This window comes from Scyliorhinus torazame, chromosome 5 (assembly GCF_047496885.1).
Source record: "Scyliorhinus torazame isolate Kashiwa2021f chromosome 5, sScyTor2.1, whole genome shotgun sequence".
NCBI classification, from domain to species: Eukaryota; Metazoa; Chordata; class Chondrichthyes; order Carcharhiniformes; family Scyliorhinidae; genus Scyliorhinus; species Scyliorhinus torazame.
This window is the reverse complement of record NC_092711.1, coordinates 217,659,562-217,681,452: the sequence shown is the minus strand read 5'-3', so window position 1 is coordinate 217,681,452 and position 21,891 is coordinate 217,659,562. Positions and strand designations below refer to the sequence as shown.

Below are 21,891 nucleotides of genomic sequence, written 5' to 3'. Positions count from 1 at the left end.
AGGACGGAGCTAACGTTTCGAGTCTGGGTGACTCTGTCAAAGCTGGTGCTGGTGCACCCACGGTGCTGTCGGGAAGGGAGAGTTCCAGGATTTTGACCCAGCGACAGTGAAGGACGATGGTAGTCAGGGTGGCGCGTGCCTCGAAGGGGGACCTTTAAGAGGTGGCGATGTAAAACAAAATGGTGGACAAACTCAGCAGGTCCTCAGGTGGCGCCCCATGAGTCTGTTGCCCTGGTCCTTCTAGGTAAGAAAGCTGGCGGGTTTGGGAGTGAGGATGTGATAGTGAGAAGATAGGATAAGGATGAGCTGCGAGAGACCCACCCCCTGGTCGAATGACCTCCAATTCCTGCAAAGTCTGGACTCACAGCTGGATGCCAGGCATGGTGCAGCCTTGGAACCTGACCCCAGCGAAAAACCAACCCGTTAGAGTGGGGAGGGTCGGAATTAAAATAAAACCATGCACCTTTGGAAAGAAAAATAGGAGACATTTCAGCTTTAAATATAAAGCAGCCCGCTGGAGCCTCAGTCTCCAGCTCACTTTTAAAGGGTGCGGTGGAGAGTGAGCACAGGCTGTTCAATGGCTCTGCTCGACGTGTCCCGTTGCAGTATGTGGATTGGCATCTTTTTATTGTTTGAACTTTTAGCAGGGGGCTCGCTGTTCGCCGAGACCGTCTGGGACTCCTCGAAAGCAGCCGGACGGAGCAATAATGAGAGCTTGCACTGGAATCCGGTCACCTCCAGCCGTCAGCCCGAGTCCAAAGCAATTCAACCGGTCTGGAGCCTGGAGCAGGAGGGCAACCAGACTACATCCACCGACAGGCTGGAGATCTTCTCCCTGGATTATCATCACGTCCAGGTCCCCTTTGAGATAACACTATGGATCATGTTAGCATCGCTGGCCAAGATAGGTAAGGACATGGGGAATCTCTCTTGTGTGCTAAACACTCTCCTTTATTAGAACCGCCTCAGAGTCAGGTCTGTAGGAAGCTTCCTTGGTTCATTATCCCCATCTTGTGTTCCCAAGAGCCGATTACCCGCGGTCCAGCAAAAACTGACAGCTTCACCTTACTTTGCCGATGCATGTACACACCCCGTTATCACAGTTAAGCCTGAGAATGCAACCCAAGCTATCTCCTTGAAATGTGTTAATTTTTAAAAATCTGAGAGAGCTCTCCCCAGTGTCTGTCCAATATCACCACTGTTCCATACAATCCTTAAAATCTGCCCATTGACTGATTTGCGACAGTTAAATATGTACAGCATAGTTTACCTTTGGGCATTGTAATAAAATTCAAGGAATCGTTTATTTCTTGTTTGTCATTTTCAAAAGCTGTATTTTTTTAAAAAAGAAGAAAACATAGCTATTCTTCCAATTCCATGAATTATAATTTTGTAACTTGATCCAAGGAGCGACTGGATTTGTTTAGGATGCAGAACAGATTCAACTTCTCTCTTTTTTGAGCACAGCTTTTCAAACTGGATTCTCCAAATCACCTGGGCTTCGAGGAGGAGATGTGTGTGTGTGTGTGGGGGTGTCTGAAAGTGGGGTGACCTCTGATTTCTGTAGGTCAATCATCACCTTTTCCTATTTGTTTTGTTTGCATTTTAATTTGAAGTCAGTGAGATATGTTTTCTGCACCTGTCATGGTTTTCATGTGGCTAGCTGGCACTATCTTTCCAAACTTAGCGTGGAGTCCTGGGGGTAGGCCTGGGAAGTGTGCCAAATTAGTAAGACCAGAAGACCATAAGACATAGGGGTAGAATTAGGCCATTCGGCCCATTGAATCTGCTCTGCCATTCAATCATAGCTGATGTGTTTCTTATCCCCATTATCCTGCCTTCTCCCCATAACCCCGATCCCCTGATTAACAAGAACCGATCTATCTCTGTCTTAAAGACACTCAGTGATTTGGCCTCCACAGCCTTCTGTGGAAAGAGTTCCACAAATTCACCATCCTCTGGCTGAAGAAATTCCTCCTCATCTCAGTTTTAAAGGATCATCCCTTCAGTCTGACGCTGTGCACTCGAGTTCTAGCCTTTGGTATTAGTGGAAACATCTTCTCTATCCCTGCCTCTGAGTATTCTGTAAGTTTAATAAAATCCCCCCATATCTTTCTAAACTCCATTGAATACAGACCCAGAGTCTTCAACCGCTCCTCATATGACAAGCCGTCCATTCCAGGGATTATTCTTGTGAACCTCCTCTAGACCCTTTCCAAGGTCAACACATCCTTCCTTAGATATGAGGCCCCAAACTACTTACAATACTCCAAATGGGGTTTGACCAGAGCCTTATACAGCCTCAGAAATACGTCCTTGGTCTTGTTTTCTAGCTCTCTTGAAATGAATGCGAACATTAGGTTTGCCTTCCTAACTGCTGACTGAACCTGTATGTTAACCTTGAGAGAATCTTGAACTAGGACTCCTAAGTCCCTTTGTGCTTCAGATTTCCCAAGCTTTTCTCCATTTAGAAAATAGTCTATGCCTCTATTCTTCCTACCAAAGTGCATAACTTCACACCTTTCCACATTACATTCAATCTGCCACTTCTTTGCCCACTCTCCTAGCCTCTCCAAGTCCTTCTGCAGCCTGTCCGCTTCCTCAACACTACCTGTCACTCTACATATCCCCTAGCCTCCCCCCTCCCCCAACCTCCCCTACCCCTAGAGGGCAACAATTGAGGAATCATTGATTTATGGGGGGGCACTGTAGCATAGTGGTTAGCACAGTTGCTTCACAGCTCCAGGGTCCCAGGTTCGATTCCCGACTTGGGTCACTGCCTGTGCCGAGTTTGCACTTTCTCCCTGTATCTGCGTGGGTTTCCTCCAGGTGCTCTGGTTTCCTCCCACAGTCGAAAAATGTGCAGGTTAGGGGGGTTGGCCATGACAAATTGCCCTTAGTGTCCAAAAAGGTTGGGTTGGGTTACCGGGGTAGGGTGGGAGTGGGGGCTTAGGTAGGATGCTCTTTCCAAGGAACGATGCAGACTCGATGGGCCGAATAGCCTCCTTCTGCACTGTAAATTCTATGATTCTATGATAATACTTGAATTGTGCAACGTGGGTACCAAACGTGCTGAGGATGGATGGGTTTAAGTAGTGACACATTAGATTCTACATTAATTGTCACATCATAGAGCACAGAGATAGGCCTTTTAGCCCACCGTCTCTTGGGAAGAGCTGCCCAATAATTTTCACTTGGCTGCTCTTTCCTCCCCAGCATTACAGTTGCTTTAATTTTCAAGTATTCAAACAATTCCCTTGGTAAAACGATTATTTGTTCAGAGTCAAATAATTTAGTGATCCATGCAGCGTTGGATATTGCCTGAATTTATTATTTGTAGTCACGTGAGTGGAAGGTGTTTAGCTGTAGCCAACACCTGTCATTTTACTCATTTAGCTAAGGTTGCTATTTGCAGTTGAACAGAAATGAATTAACCAGAAACACAAGCATTCGTGATCAGATAAATGTGTAAATTGGAATGGACAAGTAAATCCCGGAATATGAATGCCATAGAATCCCTACAGTTCAGAAGGAGGCCATTCGGTCCATCGAGTCTGCACTGACTCTTCAAAAGAGCACTCTCTCTCGGCCCACTCCCCCACCCTATCCTTGTAACCCCGTGCATCGATGATGGCCAATCCACCTAATCTGCACATTTTTGGGCAGTGGGAGGAAACTGGTGTACCCGGAGGAATTCCACGCAGACACAAGGAGAACATGAGAACACAGACAGTCACCCAAGGCTGGAATCGATCCGAGTTCCTGGCGCTGTGAGGCAGCAGTGGTGACCACTGTGCCGACCTGTCATTGCTGTCATTGGCTGATGAACTCCCTGGATTGTGTTGTGAAGATAAAACTAGTTTTTGCCATAACAAGAAAATACCAACAACTCTTTTAACAAATAACTCCTTCCGCCGTCCTAGAAATATCCACCCGACTGTCTATTTTCGTTTGTAGATTATTATAATTACAAAATAAATTGAGACTGTAAAGAGCTTGTCATTGTTACTGGAGGCTGAAAGTAGAACAAAGAAAATTACAGAACAGGAACAGGCCCTTCGGCCCTCCCAGCCTGCGCCGATCCAGATCCTTTATCTAAACCTGTCTTCTATTTTCCAAGGATCTACTTCCCTCTGTTCCCCGCCCGTTCATATATCTGTCTAGATGCATCTTAAATGATGCTATCGTGCCCGCCTCTACCACCTCCGCTGGCAAAGCGTTCCAGGCACCCACCACCCCTGCGTAAAAAACTTTCCACAGTATTCCAAATGTGGCTTAACCAAAGTCCTATACAACTGTAACATGACCTGCCGACTCTTGTACTCAATACCCCGTCCGATGAAGGCAAGCGTGCTGTATGAAATGAAAAAATGAAATGAAAATCGCTTATTGTCACAAGTAGTCTTCAAATGAAGTTACTGTGAAAAGCCCCAGTCGCCACATTCCAGCGCCTGTTCGGGGAGACTGTTACGGGAATCGAACCGTGCTGCTGGCCTGCCTTGGTCTGCTTTTCAGCCAGCAATTCAGCCCTGTGCTAAACAGCCCCTTGACCACTCTATCGACCTGCGTTGCCACCTTCAGGGTACAATGGACCTGAACTCCCAGATCTCTCTGTACATCAATTTTCCCTAGGACTCTTCCATTGACCGTATAGTCCGCTCTTGAATTAGATCTTCCAAAATGCATCCCCTCGCATTTGCCTGGATTGAACTCCATATGCCATTTCTCTGTCCCGCTCTCCAATCTATCTATATTTTGCTGTATTTACTGACAGTCCTCCTTGCTATCGGCAACTCCACCAATCTTAGTATCATCTGCAAACTTGCTAATCAGACCACCTATACCTTCATCCAGATCATTTATGTATATCACAAACAACAGTGGTCCGAGCACGGATCCCTGTGGAACACCACTAGTCACCTTTCTCCATTTTGAGACACTCCCTTCCACCACTACTCTCTGTCTCCTGTTGCCCAGCCAGTTCTTTATCCATCTAGCTAGTACACCCTGAACCCCATACGACTTCACTTTTTCCATCAACCTGCCATGGGAAACTTTATCAAACACCTTACTGAAGTCCATGTATATGACATCTACAGCCCTTCCCTCATCAATTAACTTTGTCACTTCCTCAAAGAATTCTATTAGGTTTGTAAGACATGACCTTCCCTGCACAAAACCATGCTGCCTATCACTGATAAGTCTATTTTCTTCCAAATGTGAATAGATCCTGTCCCTCAGTATCTTCTCCAACAGTTTGCCTACCACTGACGTCACGCTCACAGGTCTATAATTCCCTGGATTATCCCTGCTACCCTCCTTAAACAAAGGGACAACATTAGCAATTCTCCAGTCCTCCGGGACCTCACCCGTGCTCAAGGATGCTGCAAAGATATCTGTTAAGACCCCAGCTATTTTGTCCCTCACTTCCCTCAGTAACCTGGGATAGATCCCATTTGGACCTAGGGACGTCCACCTTAATGCCTTTTAGAAGACCCAAAACGTCCCCCTTCCTTATGCCGACTTGACCTAGAGTATTTAAACATCCATCCCTAGCCTCAACATCCGTCATGTCCCTCTCCTTGGTGAATACCGATGCAAAGTACTCATTAAGAATCTCACCCATTTCCTCTGACTCCACGCATAAATTCGAATAAAAGGCTTTGGGATTTTCCTTAACCCTGCAGCCAAAGATATTTCATGACCCCTTTTAGCCCTCTTTATTGCGCGTTTGGGATTTGTCCTACTTTCCCAATATTCCTCCAAAGCTTCATCAGTTTTAAGTCACCTAGATCTTGTGTATGCTTCCTTTTTCATCTTACAATTCCACCCGTCATCCATGGTTCCCTAATCTTGCCATTTCTATCCATCATTTTCACAGGGACATGTCTGTCCTGCACTCAAACCAACCTTTCCTTAAAAGACTCCCACATTTCAAAGGTGTATTTACCCTTAAACAGCTGCTCCCAATCCACATTCCCTAGCTTCTGCCAGATTTTGTTGTACTTGGCCTTTCCCCAATTTAGCACTCTTCCTTTAGGACCACTCTCATCTTTGTCCATGAGTATTCTAAAAATTACAGAATTGTGATCACTACTCCCAAAGTAATCACCGACTGAAACTTCAACCACCTGGTCGGGATCATTCCCCAACACCAGGTCAAGTATGGCCCCTTTCCGAGTTGGACTATTTACATACTGCTCTAAAAAACTCTCCTGGATGCTACTTAGAAATTCTGCTCCATCTACGCCTCCAACACTACATGAGTCCCAATCAATGTTGGGGAAGTTAAAATCTCCCATCACGGCCACCCTATTGCTCCTACATTTTTCTATAATCTGTCTACATATTTGTACCTCTACTTCACGCTCGCTTTTGGGAGGCCTGTAGTAAAGTCCCAACAATGTTACTGCACCCTTCCTATTTCTTAGCTCTACAAATATTGCCTCAGTGCTCGAAACCTCCATCGTGCCCTCCTTAATCACAGCTGTGATATCATCTCTGACCAGTAATGCAACTCCTCCACCCCTTTTACCTCCCTCTCTATCCCTCCTGAAGCATCTATACCCTGGGATATTTAGTTGCCAGTCTTGCCCTTCCCTCAACCAAGTCTCAGTAATACCAATAACATATTCCCAGGTACTAATCCAAGCCCTAAATTCATCTGCCTTACCTGCTACACTGCTTGCATTGAAACAAATGCACCTCAGATCACCTGTCTCTTTGCGTTCATCATCTCTTCCCTGTCTACTCTTCCCCTTAGTCACATTGAGTTTATTATCTAGTACCTTACTGGCTTTAGTTGCTGCCTCTTTACTGACCTCTAACTTCCTAATCTGGTTCCCATCCCCCTGCCATATTAGTTTAAAACCTCCCCAACAGTGTTAGCAAAAGCACCCAACTGGGCCAGTAAGATCAGGTGTCGGCCTTTCAGCCCCTTGAGCCTGCTGCACCATTTAATTAGCTCTCATTTGTTACTGACTATGTCTGTATTCCTATCTCTTTTAATCCCCTCAGCCCTCCAGTGTTCTCCTCTAATCCTGGCCGTTTAAAGCATTCCCCATTTGAATTGCTCGGCCATTGATGACTGCACCTTCAGCTGCCTTCGGCCCCTGGATCTAGAATACACTTCCTCTACACCTTTCCTCTTCTCCAGCTCATATTCCTCTTTTAGGACGTTACTCAAGAACTATCTCTTTCACCAAGTTTTTGATGTGGAGATGCCAGTGCTTGACTGGGATGGGCACAGTAAGAAGTCTTACAACACCAGGTTAAAGTCCAACAGGTTTGTTTGGAAACACTAGCTTTCGGAGCGCAGCTCCTTCATGAAGGAGCTACCCTCCGGAAGTTAGTGATTCCAAACAACCCTTTTGAACTTTAACCTGGTGTTGTCAGACTTCTTCCCAGGTATTTGGTCACCTGACCTAATAAGTCACGTAGCTCCGTGTCATAATTTGTTTTGATGATAGTTCTGTGAAGCACCTTGGGATATTTTATACATCCAAGGTGCGATATAAATTGTTGTTGTTTTAATCAGAACCCCCTGCTGTTTCCCCATATGTCTGAATCTCCTGTCTTAACTTCCTTTCTAGAAATCTCAATTCATTCTGAACACTTGGCCTGCTGTGACTGTGCAAACCATGTTCTCGCAATTGTTCGTGCGATGGCATTTTTATACTGGATTAATTTTTAATCTCTTTGGTTTAGGCCTGGCATTCATCACATCCGCTGGTTGCATCTTTAAAAATGAAATTCAGTTCCAACATCATGTAATATTTATCACCCATTCTCTCGGAGAATGTTGTTTTCGTTAAAATTGCTCCGTCGATGAAAAGTAGAATTTGTAATTTCCCAGTCACATCACTTGGGTGAAAGGGCAGTCTGTCACATTCATATCTGCTGTTACTCAGTGGATTGCACTCTTGCCTCTGAATGAAAAAGACTTGGATACAAGGCCCAGTCCAGGGGTTAGGAGTACTTAGTGTAGACTGACACACTCTAAGACCATAGATATAGGTGGAGAATTAAGCCTTCACCCCATAACCCCTGATCCCCTTATTAATCAAGCAATCCCCTTATTAATCAAGAACACCAGATTTGTGCTTGAGGTGCTGTTACCTACAGGGCAACCCACCAGTTGCCAGTTAGCCAATTCCGACTTCCTCCAAAACTGGTTCCTAAGATTCATCGAGCGCCATTACTCTGTTTCTTCTCTCCAAAATACAAAGCCTAGGAACACACTGTACTGGCAAGTACTCTTCTACTTAAAGAAACATTCTGATTATGGGTCCACGGACCAAAAATAATAAAAGAAAGTAAATAGGAACAAAGGAAGTAAACAGGAAGGACTCTTGCAATCTGCACGGTGCCTTTTCTATTTGGGAATAGGTTAAAAGCTCAAGAGAAAGGCGGCACATGAGCACAGTATTGAATCAGTGCAGTGTTGGAGGTGCCATCCTTTGAACAATACTCAAGCCAAATCTGCACACTCAGATGGGTGTAAAGGATGGAAATGTATTGAAAGAGTAAGAGAGTTCTCCCTAGTGTCCTGGTCAACAATTATGCCTCAACCAAGAACTTAAACAGATTAAAAGGTATCATATTGCTGTTTGTAAGAGCTGGTAGTGAGCTGCCCTAATTGCTTATGGGGACAGTGGATCTCTGTAGGGAGGAGGTAGGATGATTTAGGAACGGAAAATCTAAACACAGCAAGAAAAATATCACGGCTCTGGATCAGAGCAGTGATTTGAGTAAAAAAGATTTGACTAGGAAGAGCTTAAAAAAGGTAATATGGCATTTGTGACTACAGTGACATTGGTGAAAAATAGGAAAAAAAAGCTAAATCTGAAGACACAATGTCAGAATGTGTGAAGCATTCACAACAAAAGAGGTGAATTAATAGTGCAGATAGAAATTAATGCATTTGATCTAATCTTACAGCAATGTGGTTGCAAAGTAACCAAGACAAGGAACTAAATAGTCCAGAAAAGTTTATATTTGCAAAAGAGGAAAAATGGAAAGGGATTAGATAAAGCCCTGATAATAAACAAAGGGAGTCAGTATAATGGAGGGAAATTATCTTAACTCAGAAAAGCAAGATGTAGAATCCATCTGCCTAAAGTAAGAAGCAGCAAGAGGCACAGAACACCAATGCGAGTAATATTTGTCCCCCATAAACAGTGTCTTGTTTTACTTTTGCACTAGATGTTTTTTTAAAAACACCTTTAGAACGTGTGTCATCCTCATTATGGCTATTAACCACATTTCAAACAGAAATATTATTCAAACCTACTGCCTCATGATGTCAAATTTAATTGCTAAATAAATCATCTTATGTTTAACCCTAATATAATTGTTTAAATATATCGTTTGTCATTAATATATTGATGTTATATGCTCCACACATCCTAAAAACTGATATGGACATGCTAAAGATGGACACCATGGTTATCACTGCACTGAAAATGAGGACGCAGGTTCGATCCCCACCACGGATCCCTGTCCATGTGGAGTTTGCACATTGTCCCTATGTCTGCGTGGGTCTCTCCCCAACAACCCAAAGATGTGCAGGGTTGGTGGATTGGCCATGCTAAATTGCCTCTTAATTGGAAAAATATTTTTTTTAAGCTATCAATTTCCAGCGGACCACTCTAATGGATTGGCTCTCAGTGAAAATTGGACAGAGTATTTCTTTCAAGTTCTTGTTAATGTAACGGATTGGTGGACATGAAGTTTCAATGCTGAGAAATTAGTTTGTAGGTTTTGTCAGGTTTTTGTGGACAATGTTTTGTAAAGTTTTCATTGTCTTTGTTGATAACCCCTGGCCATTGTGGTCATAAGTATTCCATTGTGGTCATAAGTATTCCATTGTGGTCATAAGTATTCCATTGTGGTCATAAATGTTTAAACAATAAAACATCATAGACATTTCTTAATTCATTATGAATGTAAAATTGTCATATTTTAATATATTAAAATGTTACATACTTCTTAAAGATATCAATACTTGTTTGTTTCTTGGTGCAATCTTTAGCATTTTTGTCAGCAATATGTAGAGTCTGCTTCATTGAGATTTGTTCATTGCCTGTGATGCCTTTGGCACCAGTGCAATTCTCCCATCAATCTGGTGCTAACATGGATTGACGATTGGCTGTCAGGCAGAAGGCAGAGATTTGGGATAAAAGGTTCTTTTTCGGAATGGCAACCAGTGACGAGTGGTGTCCCGCAGGGTTCAGTGTTGGGGCCACAGCTGTTCTCTTTATATATTAACGATCTAGATGACGGGACTGGGGGCATTCTAGCTAAGTTTGCCGATGATACAAAGATAGGTGGAGAGGCTGGTAGTATTGAGGAGGTGGGGAGGCTGCAGAAAGATTTAGACAGTTCAGGAGAGTGGTCCAAGAAATGGCTGATGAAATTCAACGTGGGCAAGTGCGAGGTCTTGGAAAAAAGAATAGAGGCATGGACTATTTTCTAAACGGTGGCAAAATTCATAATGCTGAAGTGCAAAGGGACTTGGGAGTCCTAGTCCAGGATTCTCTAAAGGTAAACTTGCAGGTTGAGTCCGTAATTAAGAAAACAAATGCAATGTTGTCATTTATCTCAAGAGGCTTGGAATATAAAAGCAGGGATGTACTTCTGAAGCTTTATAAAGCATTAGTTAGGCCCCATTTAGAATACTGTGAGCAATTTTGGGCCCCACACCTCAGGAAGGACATACTGGCACTGGAGCGGGTCCAGTGGAGATTCACACGGATGGTCCCAGGAATGGTAGGCCTAACATACGATGAACGTCTGAGGATCCTGGGATTATATTCATTGAAGTTTAGGAGATTGAGGGGAGATCTAATAGAAAATTACAAAATAATGAATGGCTTAGATAGGGTGGACGTAGGGAAGTTGTTTCCATTAGCAGGGGAGACTAGGACCCGGGGGCACAGCCTTAGAATAAAAGGGAGTCACTTTAGAACAGAGATGAGGAGAAATTTCTTCAGCCAGAGAGTGGTGGGTCTGTGGAATTCATTGCCACAGAGGGCGGTGGAGGCGGGGACGTTGAGTGTCTTTAAGACAGAAGTTGATAAATTCTTGATTTCTCGAGGAATTAAGGGCTATGGAGAGAGAGCGGGTAAATGGAGTTGAAATCAGCCATGATTGAATGGTGGAGTGGACTCGATGGGCCGAATGGCCTTACGTCTGCTCCTATGTCTTATGGTCTTATCAATCAAATGCTTTTTATGCAAAATGTCTGGAGTTGCGCATATATGAATGATTGACTATAGGTGGGAGTACACTGGGGTTTTTAATGTAAGTAATTGAGACTTGGGGCAGCACGGTAGCATGGTGGTTAGCACAATTGCTTCACAGCTCCAGGGTCCCAGGTTCGATTCCCCACTGGGTCACTGTCTGTGCGGAGTTTGCACGTTCTCCCCGTGTCTGCATGGGTTTCCTCCGGGTGCTCCGGTTTCCTCCCACAGTCCAAAGATGTGCAGGTTAGGTGGATTGGCCATGCTAAATTGCCCTTAGTGTCCAAAACTGCCCTTTGTGCTGGGTGCGGTTACTGGGTTATGGGGATGGGGTGGAGGTGTGGACTTGGGTAGGGTGCTCTTTCCAAGAGCTGGTGCAGACTCGATGGGCCGAATGGCCTCCTTCTGCACTGTAAATTCTATGATGATAATTGCTCAATAATTTAAGTTTTAATCAACACTTCTCAATCCTGATACTTCTGGTGATGTGTACCATGTTGTCTGCCACTTTTCATAGATATAAATGTTATTGTATTCAGACAGAATCAGATGCATTAGGGCAGTGTGCCAATCTGGGCACTGCACTGCTCCATTCCATCAATAATGTATTGCAGTAGCAGAAAGTGACATTAAGTCCGAGTTCACTCAGCACTAAAACAGTGTTCATAAAAAGAGGTGTGTGTGAATGCTACGATAGTTTGTGGACGATTCTGGTTTTAATTTTTAGTACATGGTATCGAGCCACTGGATAACTGCAAAATGTTTTACAAGGATGATACCGGAACCAGCAGTTTGCAGCTGCCAGAAAGGGGCTTTTTTGCCCTAGAAAAGAGGGGACTGGGGGTTGACCCAATAGAGGTCGTGAAGATTATGAAAGGATTTTATAGGGGAGTCAAAGAGACGGGGCAGGATTCTCAGTTCAGGAGACTATGGGCTGGATTCTCCGATTTTGAGACTTAAGTGCTGACGCCGGTGTGGGAACTGTGATGTTTTACGACAGAAAGATGGCACAACAGCTGCACCGATGCAGCTACTTTAAATGGGCTAACACCATCGCCACGTGGAACACAATCAATTCCATAGAAAACGGGGCCGGATTCGCTGTGTCTGCGATTGGCGCAGATGAGGCTCACACACCGCAGCCGCACTTAAACGATCCTTCCCCCCCCCCCCCCCACACACACCGTCCCAGTCAACAAGATGGCTGGAAGGATAGCAGCGCCATGGTTCAGGGACGCTGAGCTGGACACCCTCATGGACGCCGTGAAGGAGTGATCCTGTACCCCAGCCCAGATGCTGCCGTTCGCCGTTACTGGGCACAGGTGGCAGAGGCGGTCACGCCGTGGGCAACGTTGCCCGGACTGGCCAACTGCCGGAAGAAACTCCACGCCCTCCTCAGGGCGGCCAGGGTGAGTTGGCTGCTCCGTGTCCCTGGCACTAACCCTGTGCCCCCCCCCACCGGTAACCCGGCCCCTCCGCCCCCAGTGGACAGCCGAACCCCCACCCTGCCCCACATGCCAGCAGCCATGCCAGCTTCCATGGCCAGCTGCCCTGGTCACTGAGGCCACCAACTACCCAAGCCCTAGGCTGCATGCTTTGAAGGGTCTAATGGTGTTGTATGCCCCCCCGCCCCCCCCCCCCCCCGCAGGAGAAGGCCGCACACAACCTCCGTGAGCAGGTGAATTCCGGAAGGGGAAACCCAGAACTGCGGCCACTCACCATGCACGTGCAGGGGGCACTGGACGTGGTCGGCGGCCTGGAGGTAAGGGAGGTCACTGAGGTGGAGTTCGGTGGCGGGCGTGGAAGTAAGACCCTGCTTAGTTGCGGATCCACATGACAGCCCCCCCCCCCTCTCCAACAACCTCCTCGCCCTCCTCAATCCGCACCTCCTTCACCCACCTCAGCCAACCCCCCTCAGCCCACGCCGCTCAACACCGCCCCCCCCCCCCCCCCCCCCCCCCCCCCCACACCCCGGCCAGTGTCTAATCATACATGCCATCTTGTGTCTTACAGGACATGCCGGAGATGGGGCCGGTCCATCCGGAGCTCTCCAGCCAGTGCCAGAGCCGGTGTCCCCCAGACAGCCGAGCACTGATAGGGAGAGCAGCCCGGGCATCTGCCCTCTGCCCAAGACTCAGGACACCCCGGAACCCGGGACAGAGGATGACACTGACTTTCCATCATAGCTATCTCCAACACCCTCCACCATCTCAAAGACTATCATCTCGGTTGGGCACATTAGCGAAGAGGCTCCTGCAACATTATCTGGTGCGCACCATACATCGCATCTAGTACAGCAGGTGGAGAGGGGCCATACGCTCGGTGGGCAGGCCGGCCCCAGGAACCAGCTGCCCTCCAGACGGGTCCCGGGCTTCTGGAACATCCAGTCTCAGCCACAGTGCAGATGCAGACCCATGGACCACAAGAGGGGATGATGGCAGGCATCCAGCACCTGCAGGCGCAGGTGGAGGAGTCCATCTGCGTGCAGGAGCAGGAGGTGGTGATGGTTTTGGCTATGGATCAGCGTCTCCAAGGCCAGGGGCATTCTGTGCAGGCCGAGACCCAGGACAGGGCTGCCATCTCACAGGCAGCCATGTGCCAGAGCCGCTTGGACATTGCAGCGGCGCTCAACAGCATGGCCCAGTCACGCCGGTGGCATTGCCCAGGCACTGGGCAGGGTGGCCCAGTCCCAGAGGGAGGTGGCCCAGTCACTGGCTGATGCGGCAGTCACAGCATGATGTGGTGCAGTCTCAGCAGCGAGCGTGCAGACCCTGGTTGAGACCAGAGCGTGCCTCCAGGACTGGTAGCACCAGGTGGCGGGGGGAGGCCTCAGGGAATGGCTCCGATCGCGCACCCGTCCAACGGTGAAGCCCAGTGGCCATCGGGCACCCCGAGGTAGAAGGAGGTGATGGCGCCCGTCCTGTTGACTACCACAGGGAAGGTCCCGGAACACCGCAGCACCTTGGACTCTCCTCCCCTTGTCCCTGGTGCATCTTGTGGGCAGCGGACGGAACAGGTCGGCACCACGCTACCCGTGACACCTGAGCAGTGGCCAGGCCCATCCAGGTCGGGTCGCGCCAGGAGATGTGCGCCAATGGGGACTCTTTTCACAGGGCAGGAGTCACAGCAGGCCGCCTCCATCCATACTGTACCATCTGGGGAATCACCTAGGCGTAGTGTTAGGGCATGTAAGGCAAGAAAGTTAGACACTAGTTAAGTTGGTACGGGTGCAGGGCACAGTTGAGTTATGGGGGCTAGGGCACAGACTGTGTATATATTTCCATGCAATAAACACCTATTAACATGGTTAAAACCTGCCGGTGCTCTGTCTGCTGGGTATTGGTGTGGGCTGGTCAGGCTGGCTAGAGGGTTGGGGTGGGGGGTGGGGGATGTGGGGCAGGGGAACCAGTGTAGGCTCTGTGGGAGAACCGTGCTTTCCCCCCCCCCCCACCTCCCGCCCTCCATGTGCCCCGACTGCCCCCAACACCCTGCCCCAGGGATACGACGGGACCGTGTGATGGACAGGCCAGCTTGCATGCACGGATCACCCAGGCGGAAGGTGCTACTGCGGGCATGAGTCAGACGTTGTAAGACGATGTGGAGCACTAGAGCTCATCGCAGAGCGGGTTGTCGTAATCCTCGTTCCCATAGACCAGATCAGCTGTCACTGCCAACCCCCAGGGCCCTCAGCTCGTTGCGCCGCAGGTATATATAATGGAGGGTTGTGCAAGCGGGCGGTTTGGCGGTGTGGGAGGCGAGAGGGTGTGGGTCTGGGATGTGGTGTCCGTGCCTCTGGCCAGCAACTCTCCCCCTCCTCGCCACCCCTTCCCTCCTTATCGGTGAACCTTGAGGTGATCACAGTGTCCGGTGCGCGTTAGCCCTGGTGATAACGTCATGCTGCCTCCTCTGCCTGTCCGGGCCCCATGTGCTGCTCATCGTCCGCCTCCCCCGCATTCTCCATGTCAGACGAGGCCTGCACTTCCTCCTCATCCTCCTCCTCCAGCACACCTTCCCTCTGCTGTGCAATATTGTGGAGGATGCAGCAGACCACCATGATGCAGGCAATCCTCTCAGCATCATGCTGGAGGCCACTTCCAGAGCTGTCCAGGCACCTGAAGCATCTTCAGGATGACGAAGTACCGCTCAATCACACTCCGAGTCGTTGTGGAGGCTCGCCGTGTCCGGATTGGTGGCATCAGCAGCGAGTAACCCCCGTCGCCCAGGAGCCAACCGCTCAGTCGGCGGGGGGGGGGGGGGGGGGGTGCACCTCAAACATGTCATGAATCACCGAGTGTGCCAGGATGAAGGAGTCGTGCACACTGCCCGGGTATCGGGTGCAGAGGTGCACGATGCGCCACTTATGGTCACAGATCAGCTGGATGTTCATTGAGTCGTTCCCCCTTCGATCAGTGTAGAGTGGCCTATTATTCGCTGCTGCCCATAGGGCGACATGCATCCCGTCTATCACCCCCTGGACCCAGGGTATCACTGCGATGGAAGCGAACTCCACTGCACGGGCATCCTGCTGGGCTCGGTCCACATGGAAATGGATGTAATGATCTGCCTGGTCACATAAGGCCTCTGTGACGACACGGATGCAGCTGTGCGGCGAGGTCTGTGAGATCCCGGACAGGTGAGATCCCACTCGGCGACTGGAAGGACCTCGTTGCGTAGAAGTTCAGGGCGATCGTCACCTTGACGGCCACTGAGAGATGGGTTTCCTCCCCTGCGGTGCCAGGTGTGCCATCATCTGGCAGATGTGTCACACTGTCTCTCTGTTGAGCTGGAGTTCAGCCCAGTCCGGCAGGTGCTCAAATGACAGGCGCTGCCGGTACACATGAGGCCTCATACGGCGCCTCCTTGGCACCTCCTCCTCAGCCTATTGGGCGGCTGGCCCTTCAGGCTGTGCGGTCACCACCTGCCCCTCTGTAGCCCGGTCCTCTGTAGCCCGTTCCTCTGCAGCCAGGTGCTCTGCAGCCCGTCCTCTGCTGGTCATTCCTCTGCTGGTAGCTCTGCTGCTGCAGCTTTCCCCTCCTCTCCGAGGAGGAGGAGGTGCCAAGGAGATTAATCCCTGACCTTCTATTCTCTGCTGCATCGGGACCTCCTCTAACGGGGACGGGTGGTGGAGAACCCAGCCCATGGTTGGCAAGACCTGGACGAGGAGCCATCAATATAAGATAGTCAGTAAAATGCCCAATAAAGAATTCAAGAGAATTTTTTTCCCCAGGTAATGATTAAAACTCATGACAATTAAGAAGTAATTTGTAGTAAATATGTCAGGAGAAGCGCGAAAAGCATTTCACCCCTGTGTTGCCAACACACGTCAGGGGTGTGATGGAAATACTCACCATGCATGTATCTTCCAGATCATTCAAGAAGCTCAATATCATCCAGGACTCTTTGGCAGCCCTTTCCAGCAGCAAATATCTACTCTTATGATCCCAGACTAGACCCCAACAGTGGCTAGGATATTGGGACCAAAACCCCAATGTTTTGGTTTGTTTATTTAAAACTGCGGAAAGAATGATTCACTCCAGGAATGATTGCATGAAGAAATAGGGCTTGATTAGTTTATTATGAATACAATAGTAACGTTTTAACTTCAAACCTGAACAAAATAGCTTACCTCTTAAACACTCCTACTCGATTTACGATTAAACAACAAGAAAAGAAACATACAACTCTCAGTCTATCTTACTGTGGGAGAATTGTCAACTTTGTATCAGTCAGAACAGAGTTCAACTCCTCTCTCCAAAGCTTTCTCCAAAAACTACTTTTGTAAAGCTTTTCAAAATGTCTCTGCCTTCTTTGGCTCCACCCAGCAATATCCTCGGCTCCCAAGCTGAAAACAAATGATCTCTGCAGGCTGCAGAGCACATTCATTCCCCAGGGGTTTCTCCAGTCAAACCACAGTCCAGTAGTCCAGATTGTAAAACATATTCCTTTGTCAATTTCACCTTTTGCCCGCTAAAAGCCCCTAGGCCCTGCAAAACAGAGTTATTTTAAAACAAACGTGACCACTGCAGTCAAACACACTCTTGCGCAGACTTTTAAACCTTAAATTGACCAATAGCTTAGAGTCCAATATTACCAAAGTCTTCCAGTCGCCACACCACCCACCTTTAAAAAAAATATCCACCAATGTAAACAGATGGCTTCATTTTTCCAAAACCCTTTTAACGTTAAACATTTCTTAAGATTACTTACATTCAATACAATATATTATTTTACATTTTTAGACAGGTAAACATCAACATAAATATCGTTCATTTTAGTCTTTTCACAAGTTACAGTCGTGATAAAGCATCAGCAATCACATTTCCTCTTCCTGCCACATGAAGAATTCCTTAATTAAATGGCTGTAATAATAAATTCCATTTGAATAGTCTTGCGCTTTAAATTTGTCCAAGAATTTTAATGGATGTGGTCCTTCTATACAATTGTGTCAGATAAATTGTTGCTAACATAGATGTTAAAATATTGTAATTGTTATGGGCCAGGGTTTAGAGAACCCCAAAGTGTATCATGGAATTCACCTGACCCACAACTTTTAATAGATTGTGGTATGGGGAGCACACGGCCCACTCTACAGGTGTGGTACAGCAGAAATGGAAAAGTATTTTTTTTAAAAGCAAAACAATGTTTATTCTATGAACTCAAATCAACCTTTTTAAAACATACAGAGAACATCTTAGCAACCATCAATTCAAATACAACCCCCAAAGAATACAACACTAAGTAATCCTTACTTTCCTTTTAACATCCATAAGACTTAAAACAAAACCTTTTAACAGAAGCACATCAGGTTTAAATTCACTACTGAGAACAGTTACCACGTTGAAATCAGCAAATGAACATTCATAAGCTTGCAGAGATTCATACATATCCTGCTGTGATTTCAGCTTCTCCAAAACTAAAATGAAACCAAGCCCACCCTGCACCAAAAAGCCTAAAGCGAAAGTAAAAAGCTGACAGACAGCCCAGCTCCACCCATTCTCTGACATCACTACAGTAATAAACACCCATTTCTTAAAGGTATTTATATACACACCCATTTATAAACACCCATTTCTTAAAGGTACTCTCACGTGACACCTCCCCCCAAGAGAAAAAATAAACCATCAACTTCTAGATGGTTTCATTTTTCATCTTTTCACTATCCTTTAAGAAATGCACACAGTAAATATACATTTTCATTTCAAAAAACAACACGCGCAAACAGGTATAATAATATGGTCCTTTTTTGTTTCTTCCTCCAACTGGAACTGCTTCTGTTCATCACATTCGTGACAAAGCATTGGCTATCACTTTTTCTCGTCCTGTTGCATGTACTATTTTTAAATGAAATGGCTGTAACAATAAACTCCAGTGAACCAGCCTTGCGTTGTTATTCCGGAATCGCTCCAAAAACATCAACGGATTATGATCAGTATATATAATGGTGTCAGACAGATTGCTGATCACATAAATGTGAAAATGTTGCAAAGCCAGCACCAAACTCAAAGTCTCCTTCTCAATCGTTGAATACTTTTTCTATTGAGACTCAATTTCTTTGAAAAATACCCAATAGGCAGCTCTAGCCCTTCGTCATCATCTTGTCGAAGCACCGCACCTATGCCCACACCACTCGCATCAACAACCACTTTGAATGGTTTGGTATAATTTGGGATGGCTAACACAGGAGCAGTGGTTAACACAGCCTTCAGGCTGTCAAATGCCTGTTGACACCCCGCTGCCGACTGTAACTTCTTACGCTTCTTGAGCAAGTCCGTCAGTGGAGCGACTGCACTGCTAAAATTCGGTACAAATTTCCGGTAAAATCCACTCATACAAAGAAATCGCATTATTTCCCGTCATGTCGAGGGTATCGGAAACTCGCCAATATCTTTTGTTTTCACATCTCGTGGGACCATTCGACCCTGTCCGATTGTATGGCCAAGGAAAGTGACTTGGGCTTTTCCAAATTCACTTTTGGCGAGGTTTATCACAAAAAGGTCGATCGAATAATTCCATCAGATGTTTTAAATGTTCTTTCCATGTCTGGCTGAAAATTACCAGTTCGTCGATGTACACCGCACAATTGGGTAATCCTGAAACAACTTTGTTAGTTAACCGTTGAAATGTAGCTGGGGCATTTTTCATGCCAAATGGCATAACTTTGAATTGGGTATATACCATCTGGAGTCACAAAAGCTGAATTCGCCTTCGCCCTTTCGGATAAAGGTACCTGCCAGTAATCTTTAAGTAAACCCAGTTTGTAAGTAAAAGCTAATTGTCCCACTTTCTCAATGCATTCCTCCAAACGTGGGATAGGATAAGAATCCGTTCTTGTAACTGCATTAACCTTTCTATCGTCCACACACAACTGTTGGGTACCATCTGGATTTGTTACCATCACTATGGGTGAGCTCCATTGGCTGCAAATCACTTCAATTATGCCATTTTTAAGCATACCATCAATCTCTTTGTAAACCTGTACCAATTTTAAAGGGTTACGTCTGAATGGATGTTGTTTGATTGGAACAGCATTTCCCACATCGACATCATGTATAGCCATTTTAGTACTTCCCAATTTATCTCCACAAACCTGCCCACGTGATATCAATAACTCTTTCAGGTCAGTCCATTTTTCCTCTGGAAGGTAATTCAACAATTTATCCCAATTGTTAAGAACATCCTCATTTTCCAATTTAATTTGAGGTATGTCAAATTCACAGTCATCTGGATTTGGTTTGTCACTTTGAGTTAGAATCATTAAAACCTCTTTTTTCTCTCCTTCCCTTTCAAAGTACCTTTTAAGCATATTCACATGACACACTCGGTGAGTCTTCCTTCTATCTGGTGTTTTTAACCACATAATTCACCTCACTTAATTTCCTTTCAATCTGATAAGATCCACAAAACCTTGCTTTTAACCACTGGTTCACCTACCAGTGGTAGCAAGACTAAAACTCTATCTCCACTGGCAAAACTACGAACTTTGGATGTCTTGTCCGCTACCCGTTTCATCACATTTTGTGCAACTTTTAAATGTTGTCTAGCCAATTCACCTGCTCTATTTAATTGTTCCCTAAAATTTGAAACGTAATCCAATAATGTAAGTTCCGACTTCTCACTCACCAATTTTTCCTCAATCAATTTAAGTGGTCTTCTTACCTCATGACCAAGAATTAGTTCAAAAGGACTGAATTTGGTTGACTCATTAGGTGCATCCCTAATTGCAAACAGTACGAATGGAATTCCTTTATCCCAATCTTCTGGATAATCATGACAATAAGCCCTCACCATTGTCTTTAATATCTGATACCACCTTTCTAACCCTCTCTGCGATTCTGGATGGTACGCAGTTGATTTGAATTGTTTTATTCCTAAGCTATCCATAACTTCTTTGAATAACTTTGAGGTACAATTTGATCCTTGATCCGATTGTATTTCTGTGGGTAGTCCATATCTAGTAAAGAATTTAAGTAACTCCTCCATAATCTTTTTAGCTGTAATATTACATACTGGAATGGCCTCTGGAAACCTAGTTGACACATCCATTATCGTCAAAAGATATTAATTCCAACTTTTCGTTTTAGGAAGCGGTCCTATGCAATCAATTAGGACCCTTGTAAAAGGTTCTTCAAATGCTGGAATGGGTATTAAGGGCCCTGGTTTTATCACTACTTGAGGTTTCCCTATCAATTGACATGTGTGACATAGGGCAGCACGGTAGCACAAGTGGATAGCACTGTGGCTTCACAGAGGCAGGGTCCCAGGTTCGAATCCCCACTGGGTCACTGTCTGTGCGGAGCCTGCACGTTCTCACCGTGTCTGCGTTGGTTTCCTCCGGGTGCTCCGGTTTCCTCCCACAGTCCAAAACGTGCAGGTTAGATGGATTGGCCATGATAAATTGCCCTTAGTGACCAAAAAGGTTAGGAGGGATTATTGGGTTATGGGGATAGGGTGGAAGTGAGGGTTTAAGTGGGTCGGTGCAGACTCGATGGGCCGACTGGCCTCATTCTGCACTGTGTATTCTATGATTGACAAAATTTTACTACATCTTTATTTAGTCTAGGCCAATAAAAATGTTTCTGGATTTTAGCTTGAGTTTTCCTTATTCTCAAATGACTTCCCACTGGTACCTCATGTGCAGCTCGCAACACCTCATTTCTATACCCTACCGGCAATACTACTTGATGAACCTCTGCCCGCTTTTCATTCGCCTGCATATGTAAAGGTCTCTATTTTCTCATCAAGACATCACTTTTACGGTAAGAACACTCTGCTATACACTCAGATTCCTCTTCCGTATATGCTTTTCAACCATCTGATCAAAAATCATTTCTGATAATTGCACTTCAACTGCACCTTCACTCTTTGATTTCTCCTCTTGTCTTAACCTGTGACTTTGTGACCTTGTTACGACACAATCCGGAAAAATCCCAGGATATTCGTCCTTCAACACTTCAGTTGTCTGATTTTCCACTGGCTTATCCGTCACAGTAGACATCACTCCCACCTGCGATCCAGCTATATCATTACCCAAGATAGACTATTCCTGGATAAGATAGTTTCTCTATTACTCCAACTATCACTTCACCACTCTTCACTGGACTTTCCAACCTTAACTTATATAATGGAACACTACTCCTCTCACCCTGAA

General features: G+C 46.2%; 1 protein-coding gene across 1 annotated transcript in view; it reads left to right on the top strand.

Annotated features, from left to right (window-relative positions):
* Window positions 1–450: 450 nt before the first annotated feature.
* Window positions 451–21,891, top strand: part of LOC140420946 (sodium/hydrogen exchanger 2-like) — a 230,708-nt gene continuing 209,267 nt past the window's right edge. The window contains exon 1 of the mRNA XM_072505131.1: window positions 451–908. Within this exon, the coding sequence (XP_072361232.1) occupies window positions 578–908 (331 nt within the window). The 5' untranslated portion in view covers window positions 451–577. The remainder of the gene's footprint in view (window positions 909–21,891) is intronic.